This window comes from Ictidomys tridecemlineatus, chromosome 6, assembly GCF_052094955.1.
Source record: "Ictidomys tridecemlineatus isolate mIctTri1 chromosome 6, mIctTri1.hap1, whole genome shotgun sequence".
NCBI lineage: Eukaryota > Metazoa > Chordata > Mammalia > Rodentia > Sciuridae > Ictidomys > Ictidomys tridecemlineatus.
This window is the reverse complement of record NC_135482.1, coordinates 48,673,233-48,698,449: the sequence shown is the minus strand read 5'-3', so window position 1 is coordinate 48,698,449 and position 25,217 is coordinate 48,673,233. Positions and strand designations below refer to the sequence as shown.

Below are 25,217 nucleotides of genomic sequence, written 5' to 3'. Positions count from 1 at the left end.
GACAGTGATGATTCATTGGGAGCATGTCTGCTGAAAATATGTGTCCTGTGGCAGCTACTAGAGGTTGGAGTTCCTAATGGAAAATACATGAAAAGATTTAGTCTTTCAATGCTGCCAGCATGGACAGATATATCAATTATCCCAATAATGCCTACTTTTCTTTAGGGTATGTTCTATTTGGTGGGATTTTTGTTGTTGTTGTTGTTGTTGTTTATTTAGTTTTATTTTTAGAGTAATGTTTGACCTTTTTGTCTTCTACCCTCCAGGATCACTTTGTATGTTTGGATTGTTTTCTGAGTCTTACTGAGAAGTTTCCTCCCTGTTCCTTCAGTTCAGGTTGCTGCCATTAGATGGTTTCTTTGCATCCACATACATTTCCTTAGATCTCAAGACATAACCAAAAATTTCAAGGAATTAGAATCTTTACTTATTAGATTTCTGTCCATACATACATGACATATTTTGCATTTGCATTTCAATGATTGAAAGTTGTTTTCCAGTTTTGACATGAAATCCACAGCTTTCTACCGATTTCTTAGAAGAACCATTTTGAACCTTTGATTTTATGACAATTAAGTATTATATTTCTTTAAAAAAAGTGGGGGACAATGACTTTTAGTGCCCTTACAGCCTCCATACTTCAAATGCTGTTCTACTTGAAGATATTTGTCCTTCCTCCTTCTTTTCCTTACTTTTTTTTTTGGTCTAGTTGCCCTGGCTAGAATCTTCAGTGTAATATTGAATAGAGGGCTGGGGCTATAGCTCAGTGGTAGAGCGCCTGCCTCACACGTGGGTTTGATTCTTAGCACCACATAAAAATAAATAAATAAAGATATTGTGTCCATCTACAACTAAAAAAAAAATTTTAAAAAATATTGAATAGAAGTTGCAAAACTGGACATTATTCCTGTCTTGATCCAGATCTTAAGGGAAAAATATCCAGTCTTTTACTATTGAGTATAATGTTAACTGTGGACTTTTCAAAGATGTCCTATATCAAATTGAGGAAATTCCGTTCTATTCCTAGGGATTTTTTTTTTTTTTAATCATGACAGGGTACTGGATTTTATCAAATGCTTTTTCACGGTCTGTTGAGGATGAACATGTGGATTTTTTCCTTTATTCTGTTAACGTGGTGTATTACATTGATTAATTTTCAGATGTTAAGCAAATCTTAGACTCCTGGGATAAATCCCACTTGGTTAAAATATGTATTCCTTATGTGTTTCTGGATTTGTTTTGATAGTGTTTTGTTGAGGACTTTTGCATTTATATCCAGAAGGGATCTTAGACTGCACTTTTCCTGTGTCTTCAAGTAACATTGGTATTAAAATAATACTGACTTTATTGAATGATTTGGGAGTTGGTCTATCTTGTATTTTTAAAGAATTTGTGTAAAACTCAAATGTGTGGTAGAATTAACTGGTGAAGTCATCTGAGCCTGGGCTTTTCTTTGTGGAACTTTTAAAATACTAAGTTGATCTCTTTATCTACTACAGAGACAGATTGTTTATTCCTTCTTGAGTTAGTTTCAGTAGTTCTTGTCTTTTTAGGAATCTGTACATTTAAGTTATCTGATTTTTTGGCATAAGTGTTATTTGTTCATAGTATTCCTTATAATTTTTGTTATTTCAGTAACATCAGTAGTGATATCTCCTCTCTTGTTCTTGATTTTAGTAATTTGAGTATCCTCTCTTTTTTTCCTGTCAGTCTAGCGAAAGAATAGTCAATTTTGCAGATCTTTTCAAAGAACCAATTTTGGTTTCATTGATTTTTCTCTTTTAAAAATTCTCTTATTTTATTGATTTCCACTCTGATCTTAATTATTTCATTCCTCTGCTTGCATCTGTTTAGGTTTCTGTACCTTTTCTAGTTCCTCACTGTGAAATTTAGGCTATTGATTTAAGATATTTCTTCTTTTTTAAGGTAGGCATTTGTAGCTATAAGTTTTGGTATATTGTGTTTTCATTTTCATTTGATGTATTTTATAATTTACTTGTGATTTCTTTTTAGACTCATTGGTTACTTATGAGTTTATTGTTCAATTTCCATGTGTTTGTGAATGTCCTAAATTTTTCTTCTATTTCTTCTACTTCAATTCCCTTGTGGTCAGCAAATGTACTTCATATGATTTCATAACTTCCAGATGTCTCAAGGACACTACATTTGTCCAATATGTGGTTTGTTCTGGAGAATGTTCAGTGTGCATTAGAGGAGTATGTGTGTATTCTATTTTTGGAAAGAATGTTCTATAGAACTCAATTAGGTCTAGTTGATTTATAGTGTAGCTCAAGGAGATGTGTTATTAATTGACTATGTTTTGGTGCTGGTTTTATAAGCAAAATAATTTTAAAAACACTAGAACACAAGCTAAGCAAAACTAGAAGGTAAAATAAAAATTGTTCAAAGTCTGAATCACAATGTCAGAAATGACAGGAAATTCTGTATTCGGGAAGGGGTAGTGAGTGTTGATGTTTGATAATACACACACACACACACAATCAACATCATCACAACCAGCTCTACTTTATGACACAAAATAGTACAGAAGATAAAAAAACCCAGGAAGATGTAATCTCATAACTGTAAAAATCTAAAATATATGTGCAAAAAGCTGGTAACAATTCTACATTTTTTCCTTTCAATTTTCTACTTTGCACTTTAATATTTTATTATGTCTACCAATGATTTTAAGTAGCTATTCATGTTTTAAGTGAAGAAAGTTAGTTTGTATAATATTTGTTCATTAGAAAGCTATTTTACATTTGTAAATTTACAACCATTACAGTTGAATGAAACTGAACTTTAAAAATGAACATTACTAGCAAAATATTTATTTTCACAGTCTCAGAAAGGGGAACAAAGATCACATTTGGGACCTAAAATTGTTTTGTATCTGGTTCCCTTTATTTCTCTTTCAGGAGCAGGATTGAATTCTTTAGAGCAGAGTCATCAGGAGCATGGATTTCCAAACATATCCAAGGTAGATCACGTGTGCTTAGAAAATGATCCTTGAACTCCATTGTCCATTGAGCAGAAGGAATGAAATTCTCTGGCAGAAAGATGCTGGCTATGCAGGCACTTAACTAAGGCACAGAAATGCCTTAATTCTTTCATTATCCTTTATTGAATTGAAGACACAAGAAATTAGAGATTTATAAATATTTGCAGAATAAGAGCTTTCACCTATCTGTGGTCTGTCAGAGTTGAGATTTAGAACTACGAGTTCTTCATTTGTCTTAACTTTTAACTTTCCTTTTCTAGTTGGTATTTTGTATGTTGCTTTGAGTTTTTATTAGAGCAAATAAGCAGTACTCATTTCTGTAGCATTAGAAGTCATTTAAATAGACTATAACTGACTATGGCATTGATTCTTGAGTTTTTACAGTCAATGTGGAAACTTTAAAAATGTATGGCAATGAATGCTATTGAATAAAGTAAAAATAACTTTGCTTTTATTAGCTTTTTAAAAGTTATATTCCACTCTGTTGCACTGTATAGTTTCCCAGGGAGCTTTGCATTTCTGTTGAGGCTCTGTTTTTTCTAGACTCATGAAATGGAATTACTCTGGTGTGCATTCTTTCTTTTAGGGAAAAGCCAATGTCACAGTGGATGATGCCCTTATACCTGAACATAATGAAAAAGGTAAAAAACAAAACAAAACAACAATAACAAAACACACACACACACAAATAAACAACAACTTTGCTTTATAAAAATCTTCTAAACTCATTTATGTAAAAGGATGATTTTATATTCAGATTCAGTATAAAACTTTCATAGATATAAAAGTAGTTTCAATTTTGATTGACAAAATTCTCATTGACAAAGTTCTAATCAATGACATTTATTTTAAGAATCCATTTGCTAATGAACAGCATAATTGTGGTCTTTCTTTGTTAGTAAAAATTGCCATTTTTAAGTGCCATAATAAAACACTTAAAAACTTAAGATGAGTTTTACACTGCTTTAGAAATTTTCATAGCAATTGCAAAGATCTTTTGAGGTGATTATAAAGTAATGTTGAAGCTCAGTGTGAAGATCCAGTTATTTTCTGTATTAACTCTCCTATTTTTTTAGTAGGGAGAATAATTTAGTCCCACCTGGGAAGACTACTTAAGCCTGCCTTGCCTGGATCTGATGCTTTTCTGGTTTGAAAGAAAATTAGAATAGTTAAATAAGATTTTAGTTCTTTAATAATAAGCTCTAAATCACCTTTAAATATCTTAGGGAGTATTTTGTAGTAACTGTGGAAATATAGCCAAGATTGGGCGTTGAAAGATTTAGCCAACCTTTCTTTTTTTTTCCTTTTGATTACTTTTAAATGTTTGTTCCCAATCTCTCCTTTGGGTGATTTTTCAAAAAGCTGAAGCATGGGGAGAGTTGAGAAGTGTTAAGGAGTGATATCGGCCAAATTAAATTGTTATATTATATTATTATATGCACATATCAACATGTAACAATAAATGCCATTGTTATGTATAACTGTGATCCACTAATAAAAAATAAAAACAAACAAAAAACCAAAAACAGTTGAAGCATCTTTCTGATTTGTTCTGAGAAATAAGTCAGGCATTTAGGGGCTCATGAAAAGTATCTCTATCAGTCATGTTTCAAAATATTGTTTAGTCATATGAAGAGTCCCATTTCCAGAGTTTTTTTTTTTTTTGTTCCAGGAATTGAACTCAGGGGCACTAGACCACTGAGCCACATCTCTAGCCCTAGTTTGTGTTTTATTTAGAGACAGGGTCTCACTGAGTTGCTTAGCGCCTCACCATTGCTGAGGCTGGCTTTGAACTTGCGACTCTCCTATCTCAGCCTCCTAAACAGCTGGGATTACAAGTATGTGCCACTGCATCAGCTCATTTCCAGTTTTTTTTTTTTTAAATAGATTTTAGGTTCATAATGGCTCTACACATTGACCTAAGAATAAGGAAACAGAATCTTGGAAAAATTTCCCCAACTAAACTCTTTGGCAGATTTCTTTGGAGAGTTGAAAAAACCACAATACTAGTGTTCAGATACCTAAAATGCCATTTGCTTTTTGGAATGGTGAGATCCAGACCCAAGTTAATGTAGGCTATAGTTTGAGTTCTTGGGCCTTCTTCTATTGGCCTTCCCCTTGGCTCTTACATGTTTCCAATATGGCAACACTGACTTTCAGAAAAGGTGGCTTATCTTCTCCCTTTCTACTCTCCTTCCTAAGGAATATTGCTTGAATCCTCCATCAGCTTTCAGAACATCATAGACGGAACCAAACATTTCCACAAAGACTTCCTGATTGGAGAAGGGGATATGTTTGAGGTATACAGAGTGGAGATTCAAAATCGAGCATACGCTGTTAAATTATTTAAACAGGTATGGCAAGAATTACTATCACAGAATATTGATTACATGTATTTTCTCATAATTCATATTAAAATGTGTCATTTTTCATCAACAGTAAAGAAGGTGTATTTGAACATAAAAATAAGATTTATGAGCTCAGGTGACTGGAGAAATGACTGAGAAATGAATGCCTGTCTTTTGGGAATGTGGACATTAAATCCTTCAGATCCTCAGATATATTGCATGAGAAAAACTTTTCTGAAAAGCCTTGTAGGGCCTCTGGGACTTTGTTCAAGAGGATCAGGTTGTGCCAGTTTGCTTAGGGTGAGCGGCATGCTCTTCAGGCAGCTTTAGTGCCACACGTGAGCATTCAGTGCGACTTTATAAATTGTCTTCTTTTACAGTTCAGGAGGGTGGGAAAGAAGCGGCTTTAAATAGGAGCTACAAACCAATGATCAGAGCAGTTTAGAAGACAGTTGATTGACTGTAACAGCCAGTAAAGCAGAGAGGGAATTGGCAAATCAAACTTGTGCGTCAGTTAGCGACAACTACCTAGGCAGACACTCTAAAGAGCTGACCTTCATTCTCTTCACTGTTGGTCAAGCATCAGGAAACATTTACTAAACTCCATCTTGGCCTGGAAATCTGAGTGTGTAGAGGTGAATAAGGCTTACTAGAATTCTCAAGGTGCTCACAGTATTTGGGGGGGAAATATCAAGTCAATAAAAGAGTGAAACTGATCAGAAAGAAGTACTTATTTAACAGGGATTTGTACAAAAGATTCTGGGAGCACATAAAAGGTTGCATTTCTTGCCACCCAAAGGAGGGGTGCATCTGGTACCCAGCAGATGATGGGGCCCAGGTGACCACTCAATAAACATTTCTTTAAAATAAATGGAGGGCTGGGAATATAGGTCAGTTGGTAGAGTGCTTGCCTAGCATGCACAAGGCCCTGGGTCAATCCCCAGCACCTCATACACACACACGCACACACAAACACACAAAATTATATAAATATATATATATGTAAAAGTGGGTGAAAGGCAATGCTCTTTCAGCTGGATTTTGAGAATGAGTGGAATTTTAGCAAACAGTAAGGAGGGGAAGTATATTCTGGGTGGAATATAGCAGATGCAGAGGTCTAGGGGTACATGTCTGCAAGCATGTATACCTTACATGTGAATAACAATTCATTTGGTGGCATGGAGTGTGCGGGTGGCAAGAAAGTGGCAAGAAATGATATGAAAATAGGTGAAGCACATGTGTCACAGGAAAGCAGGGAGTTTTAGCTCCCTGCTAAAACTCCAAAACTCGGTTCTTGTGTTCTAATGAAAGAAAATTTAAAGTCAGACACCAAAAGCCATGCAAGAGAACTTTATTATAAGTGAAAGTAGAGTAAAAGCAAAGTGAGGCTTAGGCAGAAAGCACTGGAGAAAGAGAGAGAGAGAGAGAGAGAGAGAGAGAGAGAGAGAGAGAGAGAGAGAGAGAGAGAGAACCATCTCTGAGCAGAGAATGACAAAAGAGACAACACTATCTCCAGATTTATTACTGTTTGATGTTACCAGGAGAATTGGGCACCACCTTCTGTATTCTTTGCCAGTCAGGGGTTCAATTCCTCCTTCACATCAGGCAGTGGAGTTTTTGACCTTAGTTGGTCCTTTCCGGAGCTGTCATGGTGGCCATCCTATTTAGGGAGGCTTCATCTACGAGTCAGTCCCATGTTAACGTGGGCACTGGGGTCAATAGTTGGTCAAAAGTTACGTTAGTGCATCTGAGCTTCTAAAGGAATCTTCCTTCCTAGACAAATGGAGACACCTGTAGCCATAATTCCTAGCTTCACATGAACACCAACGAACACTGTCAAGAGTTAGTCCCATTAATCCTTTTCTTTTGATGTATTTTCCCATTGGCTCCTTGGCTTTGTTTATTTTTTTTACAAATTAACTATCACCGTTTGCTTTCCTGTCTACTTTGAAAGTAGTTTAAAGAAGACCCTAAGGTAATTTAAAGAACATCTATGGCCTTGCCATGCACTTCACTGCTCATTGCTAGCTGCTTTTTAACACATGGATTTTTCAGTAGAAGAGTGAAAGACTTAGATTTGTGTTTTGAAATATCACTTTGATTACAGGGTAGGTGATGGATTGTAAGTTAGCCTGGGACTTGGCAAAAGATGGCTATAACTAGACTGAAAGAAGAAAGACCTGGTTGAGGGATATTTTAGATGTGTAAAATAAGAGATGGACAGCACTTGAACTAGTGCTGCCAGTTTGATTTCATTTTAGAATCACCTAGGGAGCTTTTTAAAAACAAAGCCCCGTAGCAAGTGGTTAAGTCAGAATGGATGGTGGCAGGCATTAGTATGTTTTGAAAGGTCCCCAGGTGGTACAAATGTGTAGCTGGTGTTGAGAACCATTGTCATGATTAGGGCTAAGTCAATATGGAAGGTGAGAAGGTATGTGTAAGAGAAGAGGTGAAATGGATCTAGTGACTGGTAGGACTGGGAAGTGGGGGAGCTGGTGGGATCTGAAATGATTTCTGGTTTGTAGCTTATGTAACAAAGCCTTAAGAAATTATCAACTTTTTTTTTTTTATTTCTCCACATTGCATCTTGTGCCACTAATGCTATATAGACATCTCAAAATTCCTGTAAACATGAAGAATCTAATAAAAAAAAATTCTACTGGAAAAACCATTCAAAACATAAAATGTGGTTGCTCTAACTGAAGCCCGTTTATTCATGCCCATGTGTCACTGGCCCTGGCCTCATTTGTGGTTGAGCCCTAGGGCCACCTCCCCAAATGTCCTCTCATCTCTCTGCAGCTGCCAACAAATCACACTCCTTTGGGGAGTTTCCTTTCCCTTAGTTTGACTTTAGAATAGGATGTTCTTGCCTGTAGATATTCCATTCATTCTTGTCTCCCACACAGCTAGTTTTCCTTCATAGCCTCTTACCGCTCTAGTGTGGTTTGGGTGTGGTTTCTGTTATTTTGTAGTATTGATTTCTTCATTTGCTTCTCCCAGTGGATAAATTGGCTTTTTTTTGAAGAACTCTTATTGGGCCATGTATCCAGGCCTTATTCCAGGGGCTTTCCATAGTAGTTGCTCAGTAAATGTTTGTTAGATGAACCGAATGAAGCCCATATGTCCTTTTCAAGAATTTAGTTGCTAAACAGTAGAGTAAGAAGACCTAGATACTGCAAAGGACTGTACAAACTCCTGTGTCCCTGGTCCTACCCTACATTTTAAGGTAGTAAGTGGAAGTATTCTGGGACTTTTGCCCTCTACTTTTATTTCCGCCTGCCTTCTAACCTAAAGCGCAGCCAACCAACCAGCCACTCCCCACCCCCTCTCCACACACACACACACACACACACATTCATATACACTTACCAGGAAAAATGAGAGCACTTAATGAAGCCTTGGCCACAGAACACTTTTTGAAGACATGCAGTTTTGTAACATTGGGACATTGCCTTCAAGAACCTTTCACAGAAGGCCTGAAGTAGGAATTTCATGTGCACAGTATCACCTATTAGTCATCTTACAGTGCTGATTTTGACTGAGTAGATCCAAGGAGGAGCCCAGTATTAGATTCAGTGTTTCTTAACACCTCCCAGTGTAGTTGAAGATTTTTGTGCATAAACCAAACTTGAAGCAGCAAAGTGCGAGTGCTATATTAGCAGAAACACAAAAGTGTTCATTTTTCAGATTAAGAAAACTCTGACTTTAGGGAGATTTAGTGAATGAACAGAAAGTCATAAATAGCAATCAGTAGGGATGGGCCCCAGACCAAATCTACTTGACACTCAGGACGGCTGACATAAAATTTGATAAAGTAGTTCTTAGCAGTGATTTCTTAGCCTAGTTTATTGTTTCTGATTTTACTTGGAAAATAGCTTCCAGAATTTCTGTTGAATTTCTGTTTTTATTTCTGAGGAAAGAACTCCAAAAATTCTTCCCTCTATAGTAGTTTGCAAATGAGAACCTTGAGATGGTACAACCTAGAAGCATACTTAATTTAACTCTTTCATGATAGAGTTTAGGAACCTGAGACCAAGGGACATGCAGCCACATAACATGTTTGAAGGCATCAACAACAATGTCAGGCACAAAGTAGGTGCTCACTACAAGATTATTGAATTTATTAATTTTTTCAGTATTCATTTATTCACATGTCAGACTCTAGGCTAGCTTCTGAAGCTTGTTTGTAGTAAGAATTCACACTTTGACTTGATTAGTAGGCTCATCTCTTCAAAAGTGTGTAAAGGTAAATGTGAATTGATACATCCAAATGACCAAATTCATAAATATCAGATTAGTGACCACTTGCAGGATAATACAGATGACATAAATTGAAGTCTTTGTGAGATCAAGTGAGAAGTTTCTGTCAGGGGATTTTCCTTGAAGACACATATAATACTTCTGAATTTATTTAAATGTGTGAAAATATGGTTCCAAAGAGTTTGAATATAAAATTTGACAACATGATATATCACATGAAAAACTTAATTCAAGAGTAGCGGCTCTAAATCTGTGTTGGGGTTAATGGATTCTTGAGAATTTGATGAAATCTAAGGATCCTCTCCTCATAAAAAAATCTCCAAATGCATTTATAATAAAAAGCTGATCTAATTTCAGGAAAACTGTAGACTCTGGGTTAAGAGTCCCAGAAATAGAGACCCTTTTCTTAATTTTATTTTTATCTTTTCTATATAATATCTAGGAGAAAAAAATGGAATCTAAGAAACACTGGAAGAGATTTTTATCTGAGCTTGAAGTTTTACTACTGTGAGTATATTTTGTCTGGAATCCCCCCTCTTGTCTGGGGTTCATCTATGTTCATCTTTGATTCTACAGCACAGCGCATAGCGTCGTTGGCATTTAATTAACGGGGGTTGGATATTCCAACAGTCTGTAGGTTTTCGACATCTGCTTCAGTATATTCCTGAAAGTACATTTAAAAATAGACCATTTACATAATTCACTTGAACATATTTGAACAAGAAACTGTCACGAGAAAGTGGGTTAAATCGTGTGTGACTAACATGCCTGAATAGTAATTCTTCAAACATTCGAACTATATATATGGCACTCTGTTCCCCTTCCTCAGAGACATTGCAGTCTAGAAGCTGTTTCCTCAGTATAACTGTCTTCAGAAAGAGAATTTTAGACAAAGAAATCAAGGGCTTTTGATGTGCATATTATTTTCTGGGAATTCATTCGTGAATCAAGAGTCCTCAGAGACAAATTTAAATGACTTCATTGTCCTCTATATTCATATCTGCAGCTGTGCATCCTCAGTGGAGGCCCCTACCCCTGGAGAGCTCACTCATCACCCTTTATAAACAGAAAAGGCCCTTTTCAGATGTTTTCTGCATAGATATGTAAAGTGAGGGGTGGAAAGGCAGGTGGGGAGTAAGATATTGTGCTGAATTCTCTCCCTTTTATACCCAAGACCAGAAATCAAAATATTAGAGGCTAGACATTAAAACTTGATATCATTTAGTCAATAAAGAACTGGATTCAAAATTGCAATAGTAGGTTTTTACATTGAAGTTTTATTTATTTGCTTATGACAATGATATTCAGACATTTCAAAATTCCAAAAAATATAAAAGAGCAATTGAAGATAAGCTTTTCCATCACTACCGGACTGATTTTTTTTCCAAGGCAACAGTGTTATTAGTTTCTTGTGAATGAGAGATATTTTATGCACAGGCAAACACACATTGTGTTTTATTTCCCTTCTTTTACACAAAATGTAGCATTAGTACATTGTTCATTTTCATGTTCTGTGCTATACTGTTCCTCTCTCCTGTTGAGAGATTTTTTTTTCTAATCCTTTATTTAAAAATAAAGTTGCAACAGGAAAGCCTGTTCTCTTTATGCCATATCAAAAATAAAAAAAAAAATTTAAACTGTGTCAGAGAGATTTTTTCCCTGTACTTGTTTCTGGGAGCTTTATGGTTTCAGTCTTCAGTGCATTTTTAGTTGATTTTTGTGTATGATGTCTGACAAGTCCAACTTCATTGTTTTATAAGTGGTATCCAATTTTCCTAATGCCATTCATTAAAAAGACCTTTCTTTTCCCTTCGTGTATTTTTGGCATCTGTTTTAGTGAGCCATGACCAAAAGACATAATGAGAACAAATTAGAGGAGGAAAAGTTTATTTGGCGGCTCATGGTTTCAGAGGTCTCAATCCCTAGGTAGCCAGCTCCATTCCTCAGGGCTCAAGGTGAGGCGTAGTACATCATGGTAGAAGAAAGTGACGGAGGAAAGCAGCTCAGAACATGGCACCAGGAAGCAGAGAGACAGAGACTAAGCTCAGCCAAACATATACCCCAAAGGGACACCCCCAATGACCACACTACCGTCAGCCACACCCTACTTGCCTTCAGTCACTGCCCAGTCAATCCATTCAAGTGGATTAACACAATGATTAGGTAAAGGCTTTTAAAACCCAATCATTTCACCTCTGAACTTTCTTGCATTATCTCACATATGAGCTTTTGGAGGATACCATGTCTAGACCATAATAGCACCCTCGTCAAAGACTGTTTGACTATATATGTTTATAGGTTCATTTGGGGACTCTGTTGTATTCCCAAACAGTACATACTATTTTGATTGCTACAGCTTAGTAATGCAGTTTAAAGTTGGAGAGCGGATGTCTTTGGCTTTGTTTGTTCTTTCTCAAAATTGACTTTGACTGGGGTCTTTCATGGTTTCATATGAATTTTAGAATTGTTTTTTTATTTCTGTAAAAAAAGCCATTGGAATTTTGATAGGAATTACATTGAATCTGTAGATCATTTTGGGTGGTAAATGTATTTTCACAATTTTTTCCAATTCTTGTGTATTTGATATCTTTCCATTTACTGTGTCTGATTTCTTTAATCACTGTCTTACAGATTTATCACTTCCTTGGTTCAATTGATTCCTCAGTGTATTATACTTTTATGATACTATTATAAATGGGAGTTTTTATTAATTTCTGCTTCAGATAGTTTATTACTATTGTTTAGAAGCGTAACTGCCTTTTGTATATTAATTTTTATATCAGGAAAATCTGGTGAATTTGTTCATTAATTCTAACAGTTTTTTTTAGTGGACTCTTTAGGGTTTTCTATGTATAAGATCATGTCATCTGCGAACAGCTAATGTAATGTCCTCCTCTCCAATTTGTATATTTCTAATTTCTTTTTCTTGCTTTATTGCTCTAGATAGGATATCCAGGACCATGTTAAATAGAAATGACAAGAGTGGACATTCTTGGCTTGTTCCTGATCTTAGAGAAAAAGCTTTCATATTTTTACCACTGAGTATGATGTTAGCTGTGGGCTTATCCTATATGGCCTTTATTATATTGAAGTACATTCCTTTGGTACCTCATTTGTGGAGAGTTTTATTGTGAAGGGATATTGAATTTTGTTAAATGCTTTTCTATATCTATTGAAAGGATCATATGAATTTCCTCCTTCTTTTTGCTAAGGTGATGGATGATGTGTTGATTTGTACATGTTGAATCATTCTTGAATCCCAAGGTTAAACTGCACTTGGTCATGGTATATGATCCTTTTAATGTTCTATTGCATTTGGGTTGCTAGAAGTTTTGCATGTATGGTCACCAGTGATGTTGACTCTGTAATTTCCTTTTCTTGTAGGGTCCTTTGTTATTAGGATAATTAATGCTGGTCCTAGTAAGGCAAATTGGTAAATGTTTCCTCCTCTTCAATTTTTGGGAAGATTTTGATAGAATTCACCTTAAATGCTTGACAGAATTCACCTCTGAATCCCTCCTGTTCCTTTTCTTTTTCTCTTTTTTGGAAGGCTTTTGATGACTGAATCAATCTCCATCATTACTAGTCTGTTCAGATTTTCTGTTTCTTCATGATTCTGTTTTAGTACACTGTAGGTTTTTAGGATTTGATCTATTTCTTCTAAGTTATAGTTTGTTGGCACATGCTGTTCATAATAGTTTTTTATGATACTTTTTGTTTCTGTGGTATCAGTTGTAATGTCTTCTCTTTTGTTTATAAACTTATTTGAGCCTTATCTAGAGAGAGAAATCTCAGTGTAGTTTCAATTCCTTTTTCTGAGTGAGAATCACAATCCTTAAAAAATATATACCTCCTTTTTTGATATCTGATAACATCCTTTGCCCATTTAAAAAATTAGGTTATTAGTTTTTCTCTTAATGGGTTGAAGGAAGATTTTGTATGTGTGTGTGTGTGTGTATAAAATACTATATATACATATATATATGTATATATATATCATATATATATGAAAAAATTAGACTATTTTTATGATAATAGATATAAATTATTTTTACCATACTATCATTTTGTCTTTGCTTATACTACTTTTTGCCAAGTAGAAATGATTTTTATAGTAGTTGAGTTTATCCTTTTTAGTGGATTCTAAGTTTTTTTTTTTTTTTTGGTAATCTGTCTTTACTAAATGGTTATAAAATAATCCTCCCATTTTTTCCTAATACTTTTATAGTTTGATTTCTCACACTCATATATCTAATCCATTTGGTTTATCTGATGAGGTATTTTACAAATGAACTACAGCTTGTCTGTTTCTTTTGAAACAATCCTGAAGTGTTTACTGGGTTCCCAAAATAATCTTGGGAGGATTAAATTTATGTTGTTGAATATTCATGAGGTACTGTTATTATTATTCATTTTATTAATATTTATTTAGTGTTAGGAACTATTCCAAGTGCTTTATGTGTATTAATGCATTAATTCTCACAACAGTCCTATGAGTTAAATTCTATTATAGATCCCCATTTTGAAGAAGAGGAAACTCAGGAAAATCCTAGATTTTCTACGAGGTACAATTTATTTCCTAAATCATCTTTAGTCTTCCTCTTCTCAGACACTGAGATGTTACTAAGGGAAGCCTTCTCTTATACTATACAGTCTGAAATGGGCTTGGGAGAGAAGTTCATAAGTAGATGGGTAGTTTCACTAAAGTAAGTGATAATGTGAGAAAATATAGAGGAGGAAAGGATGAGAACCTGGAGGTGAGCAGCAGAATGGGTTTCTAGGAAGATGCACATCTAAGCCAAGTCCTAAAGGAGTTTTTAAGGTTTAGTATTGAGGAAACTACTTATATAGATTTACAAACTCCTTAGAATATGACTTCTGCTGCTTTTACTGCTGCTCTTTCTCCTCCTCTTCCTTCCTTAAGGGAAGGGAAAGAAGAGAATAATTTATCTTACAGTCAGTCCACAGGGAGACAAAATAACTTGCCCAAGTCTACACAGCTGGAAAAAGACCAGAGAGATTCAAGTGCAGATCAAATCTGCCACTCAAGTCTGTCTGCTCTACTACACTAGGAGCCACTTTCAGCATTTTGTCTGCAGTAGGCATTCAGGGATGCTTGCTGAGTCGATTTCAAAACTACGGACCTTCAGATCTATATAACTTACGGACTGAAAAACTTGTAGAGAAAGCACGGGTGGCCTGAGCCCTTAGACTCCATGATGTCTCCAGGTCCCATTCTTGCTGACTTCTGCAGTATCTGTATTTCTGCTTGATCAGTACTATTTAAAAATAAGAAAATGATTGTTTCTATTCTGTGGGCAAAAAAGCAGAACACCAGGCCATGACTGGGTCTGTATGATGTCTGCCGTCTGCTGCCTTTCAAAACATTTTTCTCTTTGAATTTTAAGTTGCAGGACAATCAGCCAACTAGTGGTATAGATCAACTGTTTAAGCAGCTAAATATACCTCATCAATTTCTTTTCGTTTTATAGATTTGGTCTGAATCATAATAGGTATAAGGACCTCGTATCATAGAAGTTTTTGACATAGTTAAAAATAAAAGTCTGTGTGTTTTTGTATGTGTATGTGTACACAGGTACACAGGCATGGTTCCTTTGTTGAAGTAACAGGGATAAAAAACACACAAGATATATCTGTACAAATTATATGAGAAATAAGGGAATGTAAACTCACTCAGGGTATAGAATCAAGGAAGGATGCAACAAATCTTTTGGCTACCACACTGCACAAAACCCAGTAAGTTGGCTGTTTATGCAACCTTCCAGGAGTAAGAAATCAACTGGAGGAGTCGCCTTCTCATTCCTGGGGAAGCCCATTGGTGGTGGTGGGGTGTGTGTGTGTGTGTGTGTGTGTGTGTGTGTGTGTGTGTGTATGTGTGTGTGTGTTTATAGGACTTCTGTTACTAAAGAAACAAATAATACGCCTTTATAAATAGAACCATTTTTTTTGCAGCTTAATTTATCTTAATATCCCCACCAATGCCCAGGACATAGCAAGTATTCAATAGATAATGATTGGATTAAACTGAGTTTGCAATGTGTGTGAGCTTCACATGTTTTATGTTGATAGTGGTTACCTGGGTTCCACTGTTCTTTGTAGCAATGATACATACACTCAGGGAGTAGAACTTTTATTAGTAGCCTAATCAATTAGGAAAGGAGCCGGAGAAATATATACTATGGGGATATAAAGTCTGTTATTTAAATTGAGTGATATATTTTTCAACATCGAACTTTACTCATTTTGTGGATTTTTGATAACAGTGCAAGCTTTGTGAATAGCAGGTGTTGTCTCTTTTGGTCTGTGTAACCCAGCATCTGACCTAGCAAGCTCAATAGACACTTGAATGGTCTTCTGTACTCCTATATTTGGGTGGCTTGACCTACACTTGTGTACTTAAATTAGTCAAATGAGCAATCCCAGTTGGTTTACCTTTATCTATTTACATAATAGCCATGTTTTGTTTCATGTAAATAAAAACAAATTAATATCAGTGTTGTCTATTTTTTATAAAACTTCTAAAACCTCAGATCTTAAGAAAATTTTACTATTTAAAATTTCTGCCTTGTATTTGGAAATTTTATTTTTATTTGCATGATAACAGAGTTATGTAGTATTTGTTGAACTCCATAGACCAATTTAGAAAGCAAGTCTGTGTCCATTGAAATTACTTTTCTGTTGGCTGAATTTATGTGTTTTTGTCTTATTCCCCACTCTTCTTACCACTCCAAAATATTACTCATGACTTATTTGAATAAACAGTTTGATGGCTCTAAAAATCTTGTGTTTCAAGGTTTCGTCATCCAAACATACTGGAGCTGACTGCGTATTTTACAGAGACTGAGAAGTTTTGCCTGGTTTATCCATATATGAGGAATGGAACACTTTTTGACAGATTACAGTGTGTAGTAAGTCACATCTGCCATTGTCCTCTGGCCCTCTAAGGCCTGGGGATAAGCTGCCACAGCCTTCTGGGGAAGCTGGGAGGCCAGATGAGGGTATCTGAAAGAATCACCACCAATTACCCACACTATTGTGCCACAAATAAAATCTTACTTAATGAACTTTTAAACAGCATCATCTTACTAGCCACATTTTCATGTCATTGTTTTGTGCTTCTGGGGATCAACCCAGGGCCTTGTGCATGCTAAGCAGGGGCTCTACCCTTGAGCTACACCCCCAACCCCATCCACTAGCTATATTCTGATTAAGTTAATAATAAAAATTTTGTGGTATTTCCCTCATCTATAGACAGACCTTTAACAATTATTGGTAATACAGGAAACACATCTGGAATTAAAAATAGGTTGTAATAAGCCAAAATGTTAATTCACCCCTCACCCCGCTTCACCCCTGCTTGTATTGTAGCATGCTTCCATGTCATGAATACATAGATAGCTTGTACTCAGAAAGTGCAATGAAACCAATGATGTTTGTTGTCTTTTAGGGTAACACGGCTGCACTCTCTTGGCAAATTCGAATCAGTATATTAATAGGAGTGTCCAAAGCAGTTGGGTACTTGCACAACACCCAGCCGTGCTCAGTCATCTGTGGCAATATATCAAGGTAATTGACCCCAGAGCTTTAAATCACACCTCCTAGTCCCTTTCATCATCACAGGTGAGTCATCCTTCACACTATTTTCTGACTATAGTTTTCCTGGTATGTATGGGTATTCTTCATATACCTATGGGTATATGCAGAATTCTCATCTAAGTATGAAAAATCAAACATTTGTATAAATGAAAATGTGTCTATCAGAGTTTTTAAAAAGCTGCATTTATATTGGCAAAGAGAGAGGTTATGTTATCTTTGGGAATTCCTAAGGAACAATTCTGTGTACTTTATTAATTATTCCTGATAGCAGGATGTGACATGAACTTGGACTAATCTCCTCCCTCTTTTAAAATGAGGTTTAGGGAAAAAGTAAGGGATTTCTAAGATTACAGTAGAAAACAGCAATTAAAATTCTTGGTCCTTTAATCTGATGTCTTGCTTATCCCACTGAGCCTGCTGTCTCATACCTTCATATATAAATAGGTAGCAGGACAAGTAGCAGCCCTAGTGTTCACTTCTAATATGAGAAAGTCAGAAGCAGAGTCTCCTTTCTTTCTTTATCAGCGGACATAATGCCTCATTTAGATAACATATATACCCTATAGGAAAATCCCCCTGGTGAATTTTTCCTGTGTGCCCTTCATCTTGAACCTATAGAAAAGTCCATGAACAGTCCCTTTGCTAAATATTAGGGGAGACTGAATTGAGAAGGGTGCTGCCTCTTTTGGACCATTTTCTACTATTTTTTTTTGGGGGGGGAAGAGCTGTTAGTATACTTTTGACTTGAACAGAAGAAGAGCTGATTGCTTATTTGTTTTTATGGAAATGAACTCCACATGAAAACTCTTTAGATTTTTACTTAGTCCTAAGGGAGAAGTGGGAACTACCCACAGATGTCTGTTCCTGTTGTAGTGTGGAAATTCATCAGCTGCTGGTGGCTCCCTAGAGTCAGCATAATGTTGATGCACCCTTGCAGAACCTAGACATGGAGGGCCAGTGCAAGTCTCAGGGGTTGATGGAGTCACCCATTGGCATTGGTTCCAGTGGGCCGATGTGGTCATCCCCAACCGAAAATTATCCCCCGTCTATGGATTGCAACCAACACTGGTATAGTAGGTGCTCAAGTATATGTTTTACTGAATGAATAAGTTTCTGGAATTTTGCTCTATATACTCTTTCATTAGTTTAACTTAAAGTAAGCATTAGTTTATTTTAAATCCCACATGGTAATACATTGATTTTATTAAATTTCCTTGGTGTGACTAAGTTCATCAAATCCTTTCCTGAAGCAAGAGTTAGCAGGAGATAGAGGTGAGGAAGGAGAGGACATTGAAGTTCTGGTTCTTGGTGGGAGAGAGAGGGACCAGCAGAGCCACATGCTGGAGCAAAGTGGCCTCAGTGTGGGAGGGAAGCAGATGCAGACTCTGCCTACTTCCCAGTGCCTGTCCCAGGGTGAGGTGGTTTGGGGAGAGTGGTGACAGTGATTGGGAAACCAGTGTCTGAGATTGGGGTCCCTGATGACTTCATGGCTGTGGCATACTTGGTGACTGGGAAAGTTTCTGTGCAATGGCATAGGATGCCCCGTTGCTATGGAGATGTCCTCCATGCTAGAGTCTTATCAGCTTCAGCCTTATTCTCAGGCAGGGCAGCTCCTGGGAATGAGGGAACTTCCTTGTTAAGATAGCCACAATATTTACCAATACCAATACTGCTACTCCTGAATCTGCCCTGGAATTATTAACTTTAAACAATAGACTTTCTTGAGAGCTGCACAATGCTCCTAACATTGCTGCACAATGCTCCTAACACTGCACATTGCAGCTGTAGAATGTAACTGAGGAAATAACTGCATACTGTTGTTAACTCTGTAAATTTCATGAATACAAAGAATAATGCTTGCACAGTCTTTAATCTGATTTAGAGACATATATAATAAAGATTGCTGGTGTAATTTTTTAGACCTGCTTCTCCATCAGTGAGCAGTGCTCCGCCTGACCCCAGCTGTTTTATCTTCAAGATCTGCGTGTGTTGACTATTTTTTCTAATCTCCTATTGCCCCTCGTCAAAACCTGCTAGTTTGGCTGTGCTGGTCGCAGCAATGGTTGGGGTGTGCCTGCCCATCCTCTCTCTCCTAGTGTTGGTGAGAACACAATTGTGGACCCTGATCCCCACTTTCTCACTGTTGGTTCATGCTTTCAGGTAGGTCCCCAATAAATAGGCTCAGATGGAGAGTCTCAACAGCAGGATATTTTTAGGGAGACTTCTCAGAAACAACAAATGTAAGAAAGTCAGGAGGACAGCAGAACTTGGCAGGCGGAGAGATGGAGCTGGGATATTGTCTCTGAGGCCTCAGCCAGCATCCCAGGAAGCACTGAAGCTGGGATGGGTCTTCTAAGCTATCCCAAAGTTAGGCAGGATGTGTGGCTCTTTGCACCCCTGTGCCTGACCAGTCCTAGAGTGGGACTGTAACTTGAGTGAGGTGGGTTCCTTCTACCAAGGACAGTTTCTATATTGGGCTCAGCTGCCAACCCTGTCTGCTGGAAAAGAAGAGCCTCCCTGGAACCCAAGGGAGCACTGGGCAGGGATGATAGAGAGGGGAGACCAACACGCAGCCACCACAGTTATGGAGGGAGAGTTGACTGAATAGAGCTCTAAAAAAGGTGACCCAAGGATTTTTCTTTCTCATGCATTTCCCTTCTCATACTTCTTCCATTCATCTCTCATAACTCAGTCTTCTCTAATGTGTACACCAGAGACTTGATTTTAGAAGTAGATCGTCCACTGTAAATGTGATTCTGAGCAACTTGCTGAACTTTCCTTGGACTCAGTTTCTCCCTGTGTAAATGGTAATAATAGAACAGCAGCTGTGTTCCTAAAGTTCAAATAATGTAAGGTATGTTTGATGCTTAGCAAAGAGTTCACACTCATCAGATAGTAAGTCCTGTTATGGTTGGGGCTGAAATGGCAGGCATAACAGTGGCAGAGGCCAAATGATGTGGTAGCTGACCAGTCCTTTTACTTACGAGTCTTGTACTTATCTCCATCATCAATTTATTGGATTTGAAAAATATACCCGCAACCTAAGCTCTATGTTAAGAAAAATCACTCTATCTTAATATGTGCTCGTTAAACATCCTAAGAATCACGTTCATTCAAATCACATGGGATAGGGAGCAGGAGCATGGGAGGAATAGACGAACTCTAGATAGGGCAGAGGGGTTGGGAGGGAAGGGAGGGGGCATGGGGTAATTAATGATGGTGGAATGAGGTGATCATTACCATCCAAAGAACATGTATGAAGACACGACTTGGTGTGAATGTACTATGTATACAACCAGAGATATAAAAAATCGTGCTCTATATATGTAATAGGAATTGTAATGCATTCCGCTGTCATATATAAATTTTTTAAAAATTTACATTAAAAAAACATGCGCCATATGTGGATGGTCTGAGAAGGCTTCCTGTAGTTGAAGAGTTTCAAGCTAAGTCTTGGAGGAAGTGGGTCACAGCTGTGGACTGGTTGAAAGAAGGGGAAGAGAATCTTCCTGGTGGAGGCAATGATTTTTTTCAAGGGAACAGAGTAGAGAATTGCCGAGTGTATAATAAAAGCAAGGAAGATGTGTTGGTTGGAGAAGAAAGGGCAGGATTGGCAGATAAGGTAAAGTCAAATTGGAGAAAAATAAGGAATATAGTGGGTAAAGGATTGGATAGGTCCTTGAGTGCTATCTAGGCTGAGGAACTAGGTTTGATAAGCAGGCTCTAAAGAGAGGCTCCAAGGCTTATTGGGATACAGGTGGGAATATGGATGTTCTGGAATGTCTTTGATGCTCTTGCAACTTAAAAGGAGACCAGTTCTTCTAGGCCAGTATCTTGGTACTTGTCTGGTTGTGCAAACTATGAAATACCTTAAATAACATCACTGGGCAGAATGCACAGTCGATAATAAACACATAGAGTAACAGAAGAGATCTGACAAAAAAAAAATAAGCACGATATGATGCAAGATGGAGGACTTGAACTGGAAATGCAATTAGCAACATATACTTTTTCATTTGGAGGGAAGGTTGCTGATGTGTCTTTAGGTGTTATGGTTTGGATCTTGGGTGTTCCCCAAAGGCAAACATGTTGAAGACCTTGTCCCTACCGGTGGCACTCTTGGGAGGTATTGGAATCTTTAGGAGGTGGGGCCTAGTAGAGGGAAGTTAGGTCATGGGGGCCTGCCTTAAAGGGGATATTAGGACCCTGGCCATTTCTTGTTTCTCCCTTTGCATCCCACCTAGCATGAGGTGAGCAGGCCTCCTCTGTCACATGCTCCCACCATGATCTACCATGCCACCAGAGGCCCAAAGCAACGAGGACAAGCAAACACAGGTTAGAGCCTCTGAAACCATAAGCCAAAGTAAAAATTTTCTATTTTAAGTTGTTTACCATCAAGTATTTTGTCACAGTGATGAAAACTAACTGGTATACTGTGTTTTCAAAGAGTTTGAGGATTTTAACATAGTCCATCTATAAACAACATCTACCCAGGCATGTGTCAGAGTGAGGAGTTTCAAGGCTGTGGATGTTCGTTTGAAAGATTTGTGGGTTCACAAGGTTCATCAAGTTCCTTTTCCAGAGCAAATCAGCCTCTTCCACAGCTATTGAACCTGCTTTTCTGCTGAGATGTCATCAAAGATGTCAATTAATGCCATCTCTAATCGTAGATTTCCCCCTCTCATTTGGTGATTTGTAGAATTGTTCTTGGAGAACTGCAATGAGATCGATTCAGTTAACTCAGGCCACTGAGCATCTGTAAGATGGTTAATAACATTCAGACCCCAGCTGTCCTGCCAAATTGAACTGGCCAAGGTTACCCTCCCTTATCTCTTTTAGTGAACCCTTCACTTTTCTTTGAACCTAGACTTCCCTGAGTCTTGGCCTTCATCCTAATGCTTTTAAGAAAGTCTGTGATCCTGGACTCTTCTGCCTTTCTCATATTAATTTTTAAAATCTTTCTTAAGGAAAGACAGCTTCTAGGAGGGATGCCATTTTTATTGTACATCCCTGATAATTGGCTCAAAAAAGGGCATCTCAAAATCTATGTTAAACTGTGACCTTTTCCATGAGTAAGTCAGGGCTGTGCTTTTGCTGGAGAAGTGGGAAATGGAAGTTATTATTACCTGTATTTTCCTTTCTGTATTTGGATTTCAGATTAATGGATCACAGAAGACTTTATCATCAATCATTTAACAATTTTAAGTAATGTTATTAATAGTAGGAAATAACATGGAACAATGTGTATAAGGTGAGATTAAATGGAAAAAGGCAAATTGAAGTAGTATATATGAATGTAATTATAACTTTGTAGAACTACAAATTCATTTATTTTTAAAAGATTAAATGTAAAACATACCTAAATATCAACAATACTTTATTTGGATTCAGAGAGTATGGCTTATTTTTTACTTCTAGTCTGTGATTTTAAGAAACTTGTCTAAAGAGTATACTCTACTCTTATGTTGAAAATAAATCTTATTAGAAGAAAAAATAACTTGGTATCAGATCTTTTTCTCTTGAGACAGTCTCTAGTTACCAAATGAATGTTTATCATTTCAGTCATTCTCTATAATTAATTCTGTTTAGACAAAAGCTTGATAATCTTACAGGTTTGAGATTTTTAAAGTAACTTTAAACATGAAGATTATAAAGTAATTATTTAGCAGCCTGGTACTCAAAGTATGACTCACACCTATTGTCTCAGCAAAATGAAATCTTGTCATTGGGGAGGAGAGAAGATGATGTTGTTGGAAGAGCACAGGACCTCTGGGTTCAAGCCCAGTCTACCTCACATTGTCTGATCACAATTTGCTTATTTTCGTATTCAGAGCCAACCAGGATGATCTCAAGTTGATTTTTTGCTTTACAATTATTTGAATGTACACCTGCCTGTTTTTGCTCTGAGTTCCACTTATAAGAGAATGACAAGATCCCTAAATTCTCTTAAATCCTGACCAAGCTTTACCCTAGTCAGTTTCTGAATTCAGATACATATAGGGAGACACCTCTAGCCACCTTCACACCCTAGAGTGACCCCTAGGAAAAAGTCCCCAAACATGTGGTTTCCAAAAACACCTTTACCTCAGTCTTTTCTCTGTCCTTCCCCTTTATTTAGCAGTTACCCCAATGATCTCAGTGTTATCCTTGTCTCTCATCACTGGTTAAGAGGATGGCCTTTGGAGCCAGGTATAGTGGAGCATGCCTAGAATCCTGTGCCCCAAGAGGCTGAAGCTGGCAGAACCCAAGTTCAAAGTCAGTCTCAGCAACTTAGGGAGTCCCTTAGCAACCTGGCAAGACCCTGTCTCAGAATAAAAATTCAAAAAGATGGGGGATGTTGCTGAGGGGTAAAGTGCCCCTAGGTTCAAACCCTAGTATTAAAAAGAAAGGTGGGGTCACACAAATCTTGATACAAATCCCTGTTCCATTAGTTTCTAGTATGTGACCTTGGGCAAATCACTTAATTCCCTGAGGCTCATTCTCCTTCCTCATCTGGATCTGGGCACTATTATACCTCCTTCCGTGGTTGTGAGGAGGAAATGTGTGTTAATACATAGAAAGTACAGCCCATGGCCTGGCATTAAGCAGCATTTTCTTGTACCTAATGTAAGACTTGGCTCTTTTACCTCTTAAGTGTTTCATCCAACCTGCGTTGGACTCTGGCTATCCTGGAGAGGCCAGCACATGGGGATCCTGCTCTATTTGAGTGCAGTTCTAATTATCAGAACTTCTTTTTTTCATTGAGGTAAAATCCTGTGACTCACCCTTTAATTGATTTTGCCTCTAGAATCACCTAAATACAGTTAAAGAAAAAAGAGAGAAAAGTTCATCATTCTTTGTAATCAACAGTTCAGTTTCTTAGCGTTTTATTCATGAAGCTGAATAAATAGTTTTTTGTTGTTGTTATTGTTTGTTTTTTAAAGTGAACTGCAGTGAATCAAAAGAACAAACAACAAGGAAATAAGAGGGCAAGGATTTAGTCCTGGCTCTGCCATTAAGTTATTTTATATAGAACAAGTTATGTAACTAGGTGGGCCTCATTTACCTCATCTGAAAAAGAATCAGTATACTATAGCAGCCATAACAAATCAATTTAATCTCACATCCCATCTTGGATTGTTTGGTCATGATTTCCCAAGTGTAGTATGGAAAGGAAATCTAGGGTAGATGCTTTCTGAACTTGATTAGTTATGTCTGCAATAATTTGGGAGGATGTTTTGGCAACAGTTGGGCCACATATTTGCCATTTCCATGATGAGAGGTCTCAGCCTATTCTGGTTTCTAACCCTCTTTAAGAAACTGGATTATGTCACTGATTATAGTTTTTTTTCTATATATTAAGCATTATGGTTATGTAAAGTATATGAGATGATCTCCTTTAAGAATCAGATGGTCTATGTAGTTCAGGCTGTCCAGTAGGAGTCGGGAGGAAGGAGAAATGCTGGAACCCAGTGGTTGAGTGAAAACTTCATGGAGGAAGTGATTCTTGGGGCTTCTTAGAGAATTTGGATAAAAGAAGGGAGAAGGGAATACTTTCAAGATGAGGGGAACTGCAGAAAGAAAATTTCAAGATGGCTCTGAGCACAGTTTATGGTCTACCCTGCTGCCCTGGTTAAGAGTACACTGAGGGTGGCAGATACACTGCAGGCCGATTAGGGAGCTCAGTGAAAGCCAAAGGATTTTAGGCTTGACATAAACACCCACCTAATAACTTGTTATTAATCCTTCTGACAACCCTGAGATTAGGCATTATTGTTATCTCAGTTTGACAGGAGAAAGCTGAGGCTTACAGAGATTAGGACCTGGCCTCTGTCTTATGGAGGCAGTGGGAAGGGAAGGTGTCATTCCATGTCTGTGTGAATCCCAACAATCATGCTCTTATTAGAGAAATTAAAGGTCTGGGATTACTGTGGGCACATTGGCTTCATTTGCAGACATGGATATTGGAAAGGAGAGGAAGGTGTAGTTAATGTGCTTAAATATGGAGG

General features: G+C 37.3%; 1 protein-coding gene across 2 annotated transcripts in view; it reads left to right on the top strand.

Moving 5' to 3' along the window:
* Irak3 (interleukin 1 receptor associated kinase 3) overlaps positions 1 to 25,217 on the top strand; it is a 56,646-nt gene that overhangs the window by 16,493 nt on the left and 14,936 nt on the right. For both annotated transcript variants that reach the window (XM_040280366.2, XM_005328708.5), the window contains exons 3-8: positions 2,922 to 2,983; positions 3,591 to 3,645; positions 5,207 to 5,358; positions 10,055 to 10,119; positions 16,427 to 16,541; positions 17,081 to 17,199. In XM_040280366.2, coding sequence (XP_040136300.1) covers positions 2,922 to 2,983; positions 3,591 to 3,645; positions 5,207 to 5,358; positions 10,055 to 10,119; positions 16,427 to 16,541; positions 17,081 to 17,199 — 568 coding nt within the window. The remainder of the gene's footprint in view (positions 1 to 2,921; positions 2,984 to 3,590; positions 3,646 to 5,206; positions 5,359 to 10,054; positions 10,120 to 16,426; positions 16,542 to 17,080; positions 17,200 to 25,217) is intronic.